This window comes from Medicago truncatula, chromosome 4 (assembly GCF_003473485.1).
Source record: "Medicago truncatula cultivar Jemalong A17 chromosome 4, MtrunA17r5.0-ANR, whole genome shotgun sequence".
Taxonomy (NCBI): domain Eukaryota; kingdom Viridiplantae; phylum Streptophyta; class Magnoliopsida; order Fabales; family Fabaceae; genus Medicago; species Medicago truncatula.
This window is the reverse complement of record NC_053045.1, coordinates 27,473,127-27,489,566: the sequence shown is the minus strand read 5'-3', so window position 1 is coordinate 27,489,566 and position 16,440 is coordinate 27,473,127. Positions and strand designations below refer to the sequence as shown.

The 16,440-nt window shown below is 32.5% G+C and overlaps 1 protein-coding gene across 1 annotated transcript; it reads right to left on the bottom strand.

The window, feature by feature from the left end:
* Positions 1-10,973: 10,973 nt before the first annotated feature.
* Positions 10,974-16,297, bottom strand: LOC25492290 (subtilisin-like serine-protease S). Its single transcript, XM_024781769.2, has 11 exons — positions 16,194-16,297; positions 15,842-15,933; positions 15,581-15,678; positions 15,352-15,504; positions 15,165-15,276; positions 13,918-14,455; positions 13,562-13,656; positions 13,144-13,383; positions 12,916-13,030; positions 11,789-11,996; positions 10,974-11,687 (listed from the first exon to the last, which is right to left on the bottom strand). Exons 1-11 carry the CDS (start codon positions 16,269-16,271, stop codon positions 11,140-11,142), a joined length of 2,277 nt encoding a protein of 758 aa, XP_024637537.1. The 5' UTR covers positions 16,272-16,297; the 3' UTR covers positions 10,974-11,139.
* Positions 16,298-16,440: the final 143 nt, after the last annotated feature.

Below are 16,440 nucleotides of genomic sequence, written 5' to 3'. Positions count from 1 at the left end.
ATGCGATAAAATTTTAAAGAGATTTGCTCCCCTCCCCTCCCTTTCTACAAATTGAACAAAACACAAAAAATTTAAAATATTCCCTTTCCTCTCCTCCAAAACTCTCGAACCAAACGGACCCGAAGTCTTGTTATAACCATTAAGACCTCATAAGTGTGTATTGTAATATTTACTTTGATTGACTATTTAAAAACTTTTCAAGCCTATGGTATTATGGCAGCTCTGCATGTCGACTGTGTTTACCTGTGTGTGTATGTGTGTTTCATTTGAGAGAAAGGAGGATGTTTCAAGCAAGTCGGTACATCAAAAATGTAGCCAATGAGAATGAACTTTAAGGTTATCATTGATAGGGTAATTTGATCATTTGATTGTCATTTTTCATTAACAACTTTGTTCATTAATGACAAGTAACGATACAAGTTTGAGGTTGTGATGACACTAAATCATAGAATGTTTAATATAGTTTTTTTAGTTGTAGTTTATTGAGTTTTAGGCTACTTGAATGTTGGAATGAGGTGAAAAGAAAAGACGAGCTTCTGAAGAATTATGTCACAATTACAGAACACTGTGAAGTAATTTCTGCTCCAAAATACCAATTTTAATTCATAAAAAATTATGGCACGATTGCTCATTATCGCGAAAAGATTTGAGGAGCAACAAAATGCAGAATTCAAATCTGAAGATCATCGCAATACGATTGTTGAACATCGTAGCACGATTTTGCTTGGAAGGCTTATGACACATGGAATTAACGAAGAATCGTGCCACAATCTATAAGCATCGTAGCGCGACTGGTGCATTTTAGACCAGGTCTATAAAAGCCAAATTTCATATCTTACCAAGGGTTCATTGAAGACACATTGAAGCTCTAAGCAACTAGTTTTCGATGTGTTTACATCATTGAACAAATAGTTGATCTTTGTTCTCATGTAATGTTTGCAACTATTTAGCTATCACTGCTTCTTATTTTTGTTACGTTAGTTATCATTGCTCTAAGTAGTAGTAGCTAATTTTACTTTAATCACATCTTAAATGATTTTAATTCGAGTTGTTTGAATCATGTAATTGTTACACTATTTTATGCAACTACAAGTCTAGTATCATTTATTATATGGAAAATTCTATGGTGAAAGTCATGAGAATGACTTTTTTGGTGATGTTAACACTATAACATCAAAAATGTAATGATTAACACTCCACCGTTTGTACAATGGCATCAAAAGTTCAGTCCTCATAATATCATCAATTCATCAGATTAACAAGACTACACTTAATCTAATTTTATCTTAGCTTGTTATAAGCGTAACACCCCACAACGTGTAACCCTTAAGTTTATAACATAATATCATCAACTCTGTTTGCATGTTAAAGATTCCAATGATAAAATAGTACATGTAAGTCCAAGATGTTGCAAGCATTACTAGATGAATTACTATTGATCATTAATCAGTAATCAATAATTTAAAAATTAATCAAACATTAAGATCAAAATTAACTTTTTTAAAAAAGTCAGTTTCCTGACTGCACCGTAGAAGCTCCCATATCATATATGTTCTTAATACCTTTCATATGTTGACGAATGAATGAATTGATTTTAAGTATCGAATGATTATTAACCACAACTTTCAAACTTGATATGATATACTTGTTCAATCAAATAATAATTTTAGACATATTGGATTATTTGATTGTGATTCTAAAAGTTAACGGTTATAAAACCTTCAATGATTTTGAACCAGCTTAAGAAATTAAGGAGTTATAATTAGAGAAGATGATTCTTAGTCAAGAAATTGATCTCAATCATTTTATTAATTTATTGTAATACTATGCTCTTGTAAAGAATAGGTATAATTACCAAACAACGAGAATTAATTAATTTGAAACACCTGATCATTTTTCCTTTGAAATCTTTACCAAAATTATTTTACATTTTTGTTCATTGAATTTATAGTTGTTGAATTGAAATATATCCCCCTTACACTCCTCGATGTACAATTCACTTTTAACACATTTCTCACATATCCACCTCATTCTCATATTGATTTGAGCATCGGAGTGCTAACGTGCTTGCAAGCACAATTCTCCTCCTCCGTGAAGGATCAACGTCCACCGAAACGGATCGTCCCACACAACTGTACTCTTTTCTAGATCTTCATCGGACATATCAAAAATGAAGATTTTTTTTTTGCGACATTTTGAAAATATGAAACACACGTAGAACGACTCTAATTCTTCAATTTTAAGGTGTCTTAAAATTTTAAATGTACAATGATATAATTTTTTAAATCTCCATTTTTTTTTAATGATAATGATGTGATAATTTTATCACTTGCATGCATTTACGTATTTTTTATATAAATACTTATCATAAATGGACCTCGACCCCACTTATTAAAATTTTTGGATCTGTCACTACCTCCACTTTGAAATGTCGGTGCTACACGTGTGGATGTCATTGTGCATACCAATTTCTACATAAAATATCATCAAAATATATAAATGATTAAAGCAATTAATTTTTGCTTATAGAAAATGATGTAAATGCATTTTCTGATAGTGCAAGGCAAGAATCACTCAACTTTATAGAGATACTACATTAACACCAATAGGACTCCTAACCCTTTGTTTACCATTCTTCCATGTCAAGGCACCAAACACAAAGTTCCCATTGCTATTCACAAAAGGGTTGAAATCAACCCTAAAAGTTAGCTTCTCCCCCGTTTTCCAGAACTTCAATGCCATTGGTGTAACTGTAACATTCACACCGAATGGATTTTCAACACTTGCAACATATACTGCTGGTTCCTGACCATAGAATGTTACAGTTCGATAAATCGATAAACTTCCATTCAAGTTGGATACACCAATGGAAGGGTAGTTGAAGTTGTAGGACGGTGTAGGAGTTTTCTGGCATTGAGTGAGTTCTCCAGTGATGTTTTTAAGCTGTGATGGGCTTGCTCCATTGCTGCAGAGAAAATCAAGAACATCTTGGGAGCTGAAATCTACACTAATCTAGGATTGAGCGGTGCAAGTGGATTAACGTGTCTGGATCCGTAGTCGAATGGCGTGGTTTAAGTTCCATTTGGATCTCTGCCAATGAGGTGGTTTGTGTTGTCCAGTATTGTTGCTGTAACATCAAAACAAAGGCATCAGTTAAGGTGGTTTGTGAGAATTTATTTCCTATTTCTCGAAGAAAAAAAATATATATTTCTAGAGGATGAAAAACTTACCTGTTGTCATTATTGCAGACATAATGGCTGCAGGAGTCCAGGTTGGGTGGTAAGATTTGATAATTGCTGCCACTGCAGATATGTGTGGGCAAGACATTGATGTTTCTGAAATGATATTATAGTCGACAGATCGGTGTTCAACTGTGGCTTCAGTAGTCACAGGAGACCATGCTGCCAAAATATTTACTCTAGGTCCTGTTATGTCAGGCTGCATTGTTGGATAAAAAAAATAAGCATTTCAATATTAGTATTTTATTTCAAAAAAAACAGCTCAATATGAACGGTAGTTAACTACCGCTGGAGCCCAGCGGCCGTTAACAACCGCCGCTTAGCCCAACGGTAGTTAACTACCGCTGGGGGCTATTTAGTAAATTACTTGTGTCATTGTGAAGTTCTCAATATCATAAAAGCAATTTTCTTATGGTTGGACATTCGGTCGGTTTGGGTCAAAATCGGGTTCAAATACTCAAATTGGACAAGCCCATGAGGCCCACTTTCAATTGTTTTAAGGAAACTTTACAATATACCCTTACGTGTCTTCACTCATACATTTTACGTAGACTACCTATTTTATCATCATATCTATGCATGTATTTATACTATATATAAAGAAAACTACATCTTTCAATACTTTTGGGATGGTTTTTTCCTTTTTCAAAAATACCCTCAATTTTTAATACAAATAACACATGTAATAAATAGATAAGAATAAATTTAAATATTAAAACAAATATAACAAACATGATTTTTGTTGTGTAACAATATGTGTTAAAACAAAACACACACGTTACTGTATATTGATCGAATTGGTTTTTCATTGTATCTGAAGTCTTCTCTCCTGCTATAGAGCTGAAGTATTCTCTCCCGCTAAGAGCAAGAGCCTAAAAAGACATTGAAAGATGAACAAGTCAGCACATAGTTCAAGTAGTCTTTATTCATCTCTCTTTATGTTTCAGAACCACGGTCTCATGTATCCTCATGTTATCCTAGTATTATGTTTACTGTTTATTCTTGACGTTTGTAACATAATTATTTAACTATTAAGTTTATGCATCGTAGTATTTTTTTTTTTGTTACATCATAGTATCTTCTATACTATATATATATATATATATAAAACTTCTTTCAACTTTTTTGGACTAACTTTTTCTCATTCCAAAAGTGTCATCAATTTTCAATACAAATAACACATGTAACAAATAGATAAAAATAAATTTAAATATTAACAAAATGTAATAAACATGATATGAATATATATATATATACATACATATATATATATATATATATATGTGTGTGTGTGTGTGTGTGTGTGTTTGGTTTTCTTCCCTTTATCATTTAAAAAGTGTAACAAACAAGATGACTATATTTATACTTACTTTTTCATTATCCCGATTATACGCTTTAACAATTCTTTTATAATAAAGATTGTTGTTGGTGTCATTAAAATATATATATATATATATATATATATATATATATATATTCGTTATATTGTTGGTGTCATTGAAATAGATAATCATGGTTAGTTTGATTATTTTTTTTAAGCAACAAACATTTATATTTTTAGTTTTAATCAAAATCAAAATTTATATAAAAAAAAACACCGTTTATAATTTTCAAACGTTAGCGCAATAAAATCACGTGTCCGTCTTTTCGCTAGTGTATATAAAAATAAGAAGAAAAAAAAAGGAGATAAAAATTCAAAACATTAGTCTTATCATGTAATTCATTCTCTAGTATTTAAACTTAACTCCAAAATTTTCTTTTTAGCTTACTTTCCCAAAAATATCTCACATTTGGTTCAATAGAGAGGAAGGGAGGGATTTTAAGGGAGAGGAGAGAAGGGAAGGGGAGATATTTTAATTGAAAATGTGTTTGGTTCACAAGAGGAGGGGGGAGATTTTAAAATTAATTTATGATTTTATCATTAAACTTAATTAAATATACAGAAATGCTTGTTTTTACGATTTCATAGATAGACAAAATTAAACAATAACAACTTGATGTAGACTGTAACACCCCATTTTCCCAACTAGAAAATTTCACATATAAATCAGAGTATTTCAAGTAAATGGAATGTCACACTTCTTATCATAAAATCATAAACATAATAAAATAATTATTTATCCTTCAAATTCAACATCATATCATTTATTACTTTGCAGCGGAAATTATTTCAACGTTTAAAACAACCTTGGCACAAAGGCCTCAACGTAAAATCTCATAAAATTATTCCAACAACATGTTCATAAAACTTCATAAAATAATACGTAAGGAACAGAAAGCAATAACATAATTCTCATCCTGTTACGTATCAGAGCACCTAAGACACACGTGAGAGAATCCACTCACGACCGCAACTATTCTTGGTTACCTGCAAGTTACCAAATTGTGAGGGCAACATTTCCAAGCAGAAGGGGTGAGATTTCACATTCAAATAATAATAAGCATATAAATCATCAAAAACATTTAACAACTTAAACTTCATCAATTAATAACATTAACTCTTCTTATAATACTTCATTAATAACTCATCCAACTTCTAATCATCATTAACTTCATATTCATCACATTATATACAACATCATATAGCACATAATAATCAGATCATAAACATCATCATATAACAACATAAACTATACATCATAGACATTTTCTAACAACATAAATAACACGTCATAAACATCATCTCATAACGACATAAACAACAACGATTAATAAGTATTAATACTTCACTTAGTTCTTTATTAACAACTCATTGACAAATGACAACTTATCGACAACGACAATGCGACTTCTACAACTTAAACTCAACATATGCAACTTCAACTTCTTAATCATGCATGTGGTACCAACCAGGGCATTAAGCCCTCAACATAAAGAGCATAAATACACTCACAGGGCATCAAGCCCTCAACATAAGATCAAAAGCTCACATAGCATCAAGCCCGAGCAAAAGCTCACAGAGCATCAAGCCCTCAACTTCAAATGAGTATGCATGGACTCAACAACTTACAACTTGGACAACATCAACAACTTATATGACTCCAATATCTTGGAACAACAACTTACAACTTGACAAATTTGACTAACATATGCAACTTAATGATTTAATAATCAATACAGCAGAGACAACAACATACAACAACTTCACAACATAGCATCATTAATAATAACAACTTGAATGGTATAACAACATTGTTTTCTATATCATACCTTTTCCACATAAATATATGTATTTCACATTAACCAACAACATTAATCATTAATAACATCATATAACATCATTTATCAACAGGTACATTCATATAAGAAATCAACTTCATATATCATCATATTCATATACATTCATATAATAATTAAATCATCCAACAAAGATATTCACGTCAAACCAAGTTAGATCCATCACAACATAGGTTAAATACTCTTAAACCCCCTTAATTAAACTCCTAGTACTTCTAGTTTTGAGGTTTGGAATTATTCCCTAAATTTTAGACTGACTTAGAAACGGTTATGCTGAATTTTCATATAATTTCACTAAGACCTCTTTGGAGTATTTTCATCATAACTCAAAAACTAAAAATCATTTTCAAGTCAAACCAAAGCCATTGGAAAGCTAACAAAGTTATCTACAACTTTCATGTTTACACTAAAGGCCAATTCAAAACAGAAACGTGTGAAAAAGACGCAACATAAAACAGAGTATGTTGTCACTGTGCAATTTCGCTAATAGCGAACAGGTAGCTAATAGCGAAATTGTTACAGAGGGATTCGCCAATAGCAAACTTCTAGCGAGTTTTTCCCCTACTGTTACGATTTCTGCACATTTTTCACCCAAAAAACTCAAATTTCATCTACCAAAATCCCAAATTTGATAGGAAACTTAACCTATGATTATTCTACAACCTGAACACCAATTATTTCCTTAATTCATCAGATTACCTACTCTTTCAACAATCAAATTGCAATTCAAAAACCCTAACTTCTTTTTAAAACTCTAACTTCTTTTCACAGCCCTAACTTCATTAACATCTTAATTTCAACAATCAATTCTACATTTAAAACAACTTCTAAACTTAATTCCCAAATTTCAAAAACTACAACCTACCACCTGTTAAATCCAGTTTCAGAATCATACAACTTAGAATTAGAGAAAGTTAGTCCCACCCTTACCTTAGATTGATCGACGAAGGACTATACCGCTTTCTCTCCTCTGACTCTTCTCTTCTCTTAGTTTTCTCTCTTTTTCTCCAAAAACAGGTTTCACGTAATCCGTTTTCTAATTCTAACTCTCCTCTTTTATATAAATCTAAATCCTTAACCTACTTATTTTCTCTTATTTCCAAATCTGCCCTCCAAGTCTCAATATTCTATTCTAATATTATATATATAATATAATATAAAATATTTCTATAAACAAATAACAAATATATCTCTATAACAAATATATTTCTACACCAGATAACATATATATTTCCACACCAAATAACATAATATTTCTACACCAAATAACGTAATATTTCCACACCAAATAACAAATATATTTCTACACCACATAACATATATATTATACTAATAATTAATATCAACATATAACATAATAAAATATCACTCATCAAAATAAATCGACTAAATTATAAAAAGACATCTAAATTCAATAAAATAAATAAATAATAAAATAGGGTGTTACATAGACGATGAGATAATGGATTACTCACAGTTCACGTTGGAGGAGGTCTGAAGCAGCGGTTGACGACAACAAAGTAATAGCAGGGTTGGAAGAGTTGTTTTTACATGTAAACAAATAAGAGTGATATATAACATAATAATAAAAGTTGTTACAATCTTTTAAAAAAAATAGTTATAAGGATAATATATCTAATAATAATAAAAGTTGTTACAAGGTTAATGTTAAGATTTAAAATTAATTTAAAGATAATTATGACAATTCGATAAAATTTTAAAGAGATTTGCTCCCATCCCCCTCCCTTTTTGCAAATTGAACAAAACTTAAAAAATTTAAAATATTTTCTCTCCTCTCCTCCACAACTCTAAAGCCAAACGGACCCTAAGTCTCGTTATAACCATTAAGACCTCATAAATGTGTATTGTACTCCCTCTGTTTCAAAATACATGTTCAATTTTTGCAATGTGCACTTTTCACTTGACTTACTTTGACCATATATACTTTTTAACTATTGTATAAATACAAATATTAGCATGTAAGATGTTGTTTGATTTGTCTCGATGAATATTTTCAAAATATTAAATTTTTATAATTTTTTATTTTAGATAATTAAAGATATTAACGGTCAAAATTGTGCATTGGCATATGTGAAGTGGTTGACTTGGACATGTATTTTGAAACGGAGGGAGTAATATTTACTTTGATTGACTATTTAAAAACTTATCAAGCCCGTGGTATTATGGTAGCTCTGCATGTCGACTGTGTTTACCCATGTGTGTGTGTGTGTGTGTATGTTTTATTTCAGTGAAAGGATGATGTTTCAAGCAAGTCGGTACATAAAAAATGTAGGCAAGGAGAATGAACTTTAAGGTTATCATTGGTAGGGTAATTTGGTCATTTTATTGTCATTTTTCATTAACAACTTTGTTCATTAATGACAGGTAAACAATACAAGTTTGAGGTTATGATGACACTCTCTCATAGAATGTTTAATATAGTTTTTCTAGTGTATTTTAGTGGTAGTTTATTGAGTTTTAGGCTACTTGAATGTTGAAATGAGATGAAAAGAAAAGACTAGCTTCTGAAGAATAATTGTGGCGCAATTCTGACACATGGGATTAACGAAGAATCGTGCCACAATCTATAAGCATTGTAGCGCGACTGGTGCATTTCAGACCAGGTCTATAAAAGCCAAATTTCATATCTTACCAAGGGTTCATTGAAGACACATTGAAGCTCTAAGCAACTAGTTTTCGATGTGTTTACATCATTGAACAAATAGTTAATCTTTGTTCTTATGTAATGTTCGCAAACTATTTAGTTATCACTGCTTCTTTTTTTGTTACATTAGTTATCATTGCTCTAAGTATTACTCCTAATTTTACTTTAATCACATCTTAAATGATTTTAATTCGAGTTGTTTGAATCATGTAATTGTTACACTATTTTATGCATAGAATATGTTCTTAATACCTTTCATATGATGATGAATGTATGAATTGATTCTAACTATCGAATGATTATTAACCACAACTTTCAATTTTTATTTTTTTTGAATCAGCAAAATTTTATTAAAAAACAGGTCTTTGCACAAGACGGACAGATACCAGTGTTACAGAAGGTACAAACAAAAGGCGCCGTATATAGACGGAACATCCGAAAACAAAACCCAACAAAGCCCCTCTGCCATCAACACCCATAGGGATAACACCCACCAAAATAAAGATCACCCCCTAAAACTGACTACCACTGAAAAACGACATTCAAAACACTCATTGCCGCTACTCATCTCTAAGGAACACCCTTGTAAAAGAGAAATCAGTCCTCATCACCAACACCAAGTCACAACCGAATAACTCCTCTTCCAAATATCATTCAGCTTCCACCACTGCGCAATCTCTGGTCCACCAAAAGAACACTAATAAAGCCCAAAACTTTCAAACTTGATATGATATACTTGTTCAATTAAGTAATAATTTTAGACATATTGGATTATTTGATTGTGATTCTAAAAGTTAACGGTTATACAACCTTCAAATGAACCAGCTTAATAAATTAAGGAGTTGTAATAAGAGAAGATGATTATGAGTCAAGAAATTGATCTCAATCATTTTGCTAATTTATCGTCATACTACGCTCTTGTAGAGAATAGGTACAATTACCAAACGAGAATTAATTAATTTGAAACACCTATTCATTTTTCCTTAAACTATATATTTTACATTTTTGTTCATTGAATTTATAGTTGTTGAATTGAAATATATGCCCCTTGCATTCCTCAATTTACATCCTTATTAATTATAATTAGCTAGTTGAGTCGAAATTATAATAATCCCAGTATAGATGAATTATCTTATTAATTTGACAAGTTTTTAGTACACTTGATAAAAGTCTATTACTAGATTTCATTATTTTTAATTAAAAATTTAAAAATAAAATTATCCTATGTGGCTTGCAACTTCAGCATTTTTAAATAAAATAATAAGAAAACGAACTCAAATATTATAAATAAATGAGATAAATAGCATAGTTCGGTCTCTCTAACCGCCTCCTACAGAGGCGCCGCATTTTAAGGAGGCATTTATTCTCCTACATAACTATATAAGGGTGATATAGCGTCACCTCTAATGTACAATTCACTTTTACCACATTTTGCACATATCCACCTCATTCTCATATTGATTTGAGCGTCAGAGTGTTAACGTGCTTGCATGCACAATTCTCCTCCGCCATAAAAGATCAACGTCCACCGTAACGGAACGTCCAATACAACTATACTCTTTTCTAGATCATCATCGAACATATCAAAATTAAGAAATTTTGTTTTCCGACATTTTGAAAATATGAAACACGTGTAGAACAACTCTAATTCTTCAATTTTAAGGTGTCTTAAAATTTTAAATGTACAATGATATAATTTTTCAAATCTCCATTTTTTTTTATGATAATGATGTGATAATTTTATCACTTGCATGCATTTACGTATTTTTTATATAAATGCTTATCATAAATGGACCTCAACCCCACTTATTAAATTTTTTGGATCTGGCACTACCTCCACTTTGAAATGTCGGTGCTACACATGTGGATGTCATTGTGCATACCAATTTCTACATAAAATATCATCAAAATATATAAATGATTAAAGCAATTAATTTTTGCTTATAGAAAATGATGTAAATGCATTTTCTGATAGTGCAAGGCAAGAATCACTCAACTTTATAGAGATACTACATTAACACCAATAGGACTCCTAACCCTTTGTTTACCATTCTTCCATGTCAAGGCACCAAACACAAAGTTCCCATTGCTATTCACAAAAGGGTTGAAATCAACCCTAAAAGTTAGCTTCTCCCCCGTTTTCCAGAACTTCAATGCCACTGGTGTAACTGTAACATTCACACCGAATGGATTTTCAACACTTGCAACATATACTGCTGGTTCCTGACCATAGAATGTTACAGTTCGATAAATCGATAAACTTCCATTCAAGTTGGATACACCAATGGAAGGGTAGTTGAAGTTGTAGGAAGGTGTAGGAGTTTTCTGGCATTGAGTGAGTTCTCCAGTGATGTTTTTAAGCTGTGATGGGCTTGCTCCATTGCTGCAGAGAAAATCAAGAACATCTTGGGAGCTGAAATCATATACTAATCCAGGATTGAGCGATGCAAGTGGATTAACGTGTCCGGATCCGTAGTCAAATGGTGTGGTTTGAGTTCCATTTGGATCTCTGCCAATGAGGTGGTTTGTGTTGTCCAGTACTATTGCTGTAACATCAGAACAAAGGCATCAGTTAAGGTGGTTTGTGAGAATTTCTTTCCTATTTCTCGAAGAAAAAATATATATTTCTAGAGGATGAAAAACTTACCTGTTGTCATTATTGCAGACATAATGGCTGCAGGAGTCCAGGTTGGGTGGTAAGATTTGATAATTGCTGCCACTGCAGATATGTGTGGACAAGACATTGATGTTCCTGAAATGATATTATAGTCGACAGATCGGTGTTCAACTGTGGCTTCAGTAGCCACAGGAGACCATGCTGCCAAAATATTTACTCCAGGTCCTGTTATGTCAGGCTGCATTGTTGGATAAAAAGAAAAAAGAAAAAAAAGCATTTCAATATTACTATTGCATGTAAGGTTTAACTAGGGTCTAGGAAGAATCTTGATTATGCAGATATGGACATCATGTTTGGATCGACTTATTTGAACTTATCTACTCGCATAAGCACATGTGAGATTGTTTGGAAGATCTTACAAAAACAGCTCATTACATTGCCATAAGCTGTTTTCAGCTTATTTCCATAAGCTCTCCAGGATAGCTTATATCAAAACAATTTGACTATTTTATCTTATATTATAGAAATGGGCTTGTATGGATAAATAGCTTAGTTAAGCACTTATAGCATAAGCGTTTATCGGATAAGTGTTTATGTTTTAAGTTATTTCGATGACAAAGATAAAATAAAGTCAAACTGTTTTTATATAAGTCGTAAGCTCTTTTCATAAGCTATCCTTATAAGCTTATGGACATGTCATAAGTTTTCTCCATAAGCTCTCCCAAACAGTCTCACGAGTGTTTATACCAATAAATAAGCTCTCCCAAACAGTCTCACAAGTGTTTATACCAGTAAATAAGCTCAAATAAGCCAATCCAAAATAGACTGATAGTTTATGCATAGGCACTTATATGAGAAGTGCTTATGCTATAAGTGCTAGGGAAGTCTTGACTTTTCTAGATCCTTCTAGTTTTATGTACTAGAGTATTCATATCTCTAGACTTTTCTTTGTTTATAGATATTTCTAGTTTGTAATGGAGAGCCTACCTAGAGTAGTATAAATAAGGCTCACCACCAAGTGTTTAGATATATTCAAGATACTCAAGCATTGAATCATTCAAGTAATATATACTTTTCTTTGAGAATATTAGAGAGTTTCTCTATTTTCTCTACCTTTCCTTTTGTCCGTGAGCCACTTTCCTAGTGTGTAAACTTGCCTTAATAATATCTGGTGTTACTACATTTGGCCCCATGGAAGAGAAAGCTGCTGCTTCCGGTGCAGGTTTGGTACCAACAACAGTTGTTGTTGGATATATTTTAGCAATAGGATTCCTGAAAATAGAAAAAAACATTAGCAGCAAAAACTTCACTGATCAATTTTTTGACATCTTCAAAGTGTGATGATGCGACTAACTTCCATATTGTAGATTTTTTCAAAAACTCACCTATCCGCTTTTATGTATGCTTGAAGCTTTTCCACTGAATCCTGACCGATAAGAGTGCTTGGAATAACGAATTGAAAACCAATTTCTTTGGCATTATGGTCAATAAGTATCATTCCAACACCACCACCTTGCCTTACTGTTATGGCCTTCTCTCTTCTGTTGTCACTGAAGCTTTCGATTGTGCATATAACAATTTTTCCATTGATTAAGGTAGGATCTAGAGTATTGTTCTTGCAGAAGCTGGTAAAAAGAGATCGAAAAATTTGGTTTAAAAAAATTGAATCATAGCATTCCAATGTTCATTGTTATGTCATCATGCAATCATGCAAACAGTAGATACCAAGAACAAGAAGCAAAAAGTTATGTAGAATCTGAAACATTTAAGTAACACCGATGAAGTTTATGTGCATTTCCATACCTAGCATTTGTTGCTGGAACTCCAGACGCCGCAGCTGCACTTCCATATATCAGACCATGAAAATGCTCCATTTTTATTGGATTCAAAGAATAACCCTGAAGGCACATAAACCGATCTTAATTTATTACCTAATATTTATACGTACAAGGCTTGAAAATAAATGTCTGCGACTGTGATCTAGTCCGTGTTGCGACATAACAGTTTCTTATGTTTCTAACATGCAACATGACCCTGATTGAGGCTGCATGCACTGCAATTCCTCGCAATATCAACGTTCGTGACACAACTGTTACTGTGACTATTTAGAACCGCATGTATCATATATATTTATACATGGTTTGTGCTTGAAATTTCACCTTCAAAATTTTCGAGTTACCAAGATGGATATTTGAACTGAATTCTCTGTCTACAGTGCTAGCAGCGACAGTGAGGATCCAAGGAGCAACATTACAAGCAGTGCGAGGCAACACTGAGTTTCCAGCTGAAGCAGAAACAAGAATTCCATTTTGGAATGCATGGAATGCTCCAACACTGATTGCATCCTCAAAGTAAATTGGCTGAGGAGGTTCAGTGCCAAGGGAAAGAGAAAGTATGTCGACACCATCATGAATGGCATCATCTACAGCTGAAAGAATATCAGCATCACTGCAAAATCCAAACCAACAGGTCTTGTAGATAGCAAGTCTTGCACTTGGAGCACCACCTCTAGCTATTCCTTTGGCCATGCCAAATAAGCTAACATTAGCAACACTGCGTCCTGCAATTGTTGAAGCTATGTGTGTTCCATGTCCATCATTATCTCTAGCTGACCTGAAGAAAATCTTGTTGAAATCTTCTAGAGGACCAAATTCTGCTTCAAAACCTTTTGGATAGAACCGTGCACCGATGATTTTCCTGGAAAGTTCAAATACAAGATCATGGTTATCAAAACGAGATTTAAATTGTGAATTAGAAGAACTATTTTCAGAAATGTTAATCGAACCTTATTATAAAGAGTAGGATACATTAGTAATAACAATATGACATGTTAAAGTAAAAACAAGTGATAGCGAAATTATAAGTCCATATATCATATACGAATCGCAAAATTATCAATATTCAAGTCATAAATTAAATGACAAAAGAAAAGTGTCTTATTATACACGGTGGACCATAAATGTGGTTCGCTTCACTATAGATAATGATTCATTAGAATGAATCGATTTTCATCATACTGAATTGAGATTTATCATAGTGAATTGAACTGAATTGAGATTTATCATAGCGAATTGAGATTTAAGATCAGATTTGTGTGCAAAATAGATAAACACTAAGGATTGATGTTGATTGAGTTTAATTTTGTATTGAATCGAGATATGACTCGTTAGTATCGTAAGATACTAATATCCACGGATAAGATGATATAAGTTTCATTCCCATGGTTTATTGACTTGAATATACATGTTTGGTTCATAACCAGTCTCTATCCCGGATAAAAAGGGAGGATTGTGTTAATCGGCATTCAACGTAAATCTTAGTCAAATCTTTATGATTATATAGTCTTGGTGCATCAATCTTAAAAATTAGTCTATGATGGATTTTGAATTCCAAAATGTATTCTTACTTGTTGCAATTGGCTAGCGTAAAATTATCACCGGTAACACACTCTCCCTTGAACTTCTCCGGCACAGGACCTAATCCATAATCATTGAAGCTTTCCGATTCCGGCCACACTCCTGAAAAACAATGTGAAGTGAGACTTTGTATAATCCAAATTAAAGAAAAACAAGAAAGCATCAAAGGAGTATTACCAGAGTCAATGACGCCAACAATGACATTGGATGTGAAGTCTAGAGCTACATGGTTTTCATCGTAGACTGGGTTTAATCTAAGAAAATCCCAAGAATGTGTAGTGTGGAGCTTACTTATTTTGCTCTCAAAAACAGACACAACTGAATCATATTCTGAAACATAATCCAAAACATTGATCAGAAGATTCTTTCAAATAAAGTAAAAAGATATAATATTGGAATATAGTACCTGCAAGTTTATTAGCTTGCTCTGGCGTAATCATAGCCGAAAAGCCTCGAAAGCTTTTACTATAATGGTGTAGTGCTGAAGTCTTTGCATCATCGAGACTGAAATGTTAGAGAATTAATTAATATTTGATAGAGCAAGTTTATTTTAGCCTAAATTACTCCATTTTGAATGTTCACACTCACACACATAAATATCAAGCTTAAAAGAACACAAATAGTAATCATAAGATCAAGAAATTTGTCTTAAAATCTATTGTCATGCCTTCCAGTAACTGAAGCTAGTATCTCATGGTTTGCTCTGATGACAGACTCGGAATCGGGGTGCGAATGATCTCCCATGTAAATTATATAATGCTGCATCGAGACAAATCACGAAGTTAAGCCTTGCTAGTATTGTGACATGATTTGAAACAGACAACATACTATCATAAAGGGCAATCCGGTGTACTAAAGCTCCCGCATACGCAAAGCAGCAATATAGATGCATGCAGCTTACGTACACAACATGCATCAAGCACTTGTCTGAGATTGTTTAGAAACAACTTGTAATATGTACGTAAATTATTTTCAACTTGTAATAATTGAGCAATATCACCTTTCAGAATAGTTCTTACCTTTGGGGTGGATCCATTCACCAAAGTACATCCAATAAACAAGAGAAATGTGAAACTTAAAATTTTGACAAACTCCATGATATCCTAAAAGGGTTTAAGACAGAAATCTGGATGCTGAAATGGTGACTTTTTTTATGGTAGATGATTCTCCCATTTTATAAGCCAAAACAAGCTAACTTGCATGTTATATTCATATAAAAAAATCAGTTGCCGGCTTAAACGTTTCTGCTTATATCAAATTCAAATT

Excerpts from the sequence above, each read along its gene's own strand:
- LOC25492290 (XM_024781769.2), bottom strand. The coding sequence starts at position 16,271 with ATGGAGTTTGTCAAAATTTTAAGTTTCACATTTCTCTTGTTTATTGGA. Across the intron at positions 15,277-15,351 it reads TGTTGGCGTCATTGACTCTG|GAGTGTGGCCGGAATCGGAA; the intron begins GTAATACTCCTT and ends ATTGTTTTTCAG. Across the intron at positions 14,456-15,164 it reads ACGCTAGCCAATTGCAACAA|GAAAATCATCGGTGCACGGT; the intron begins GTAAGAATACAT and ends TGAACTTTCCAG.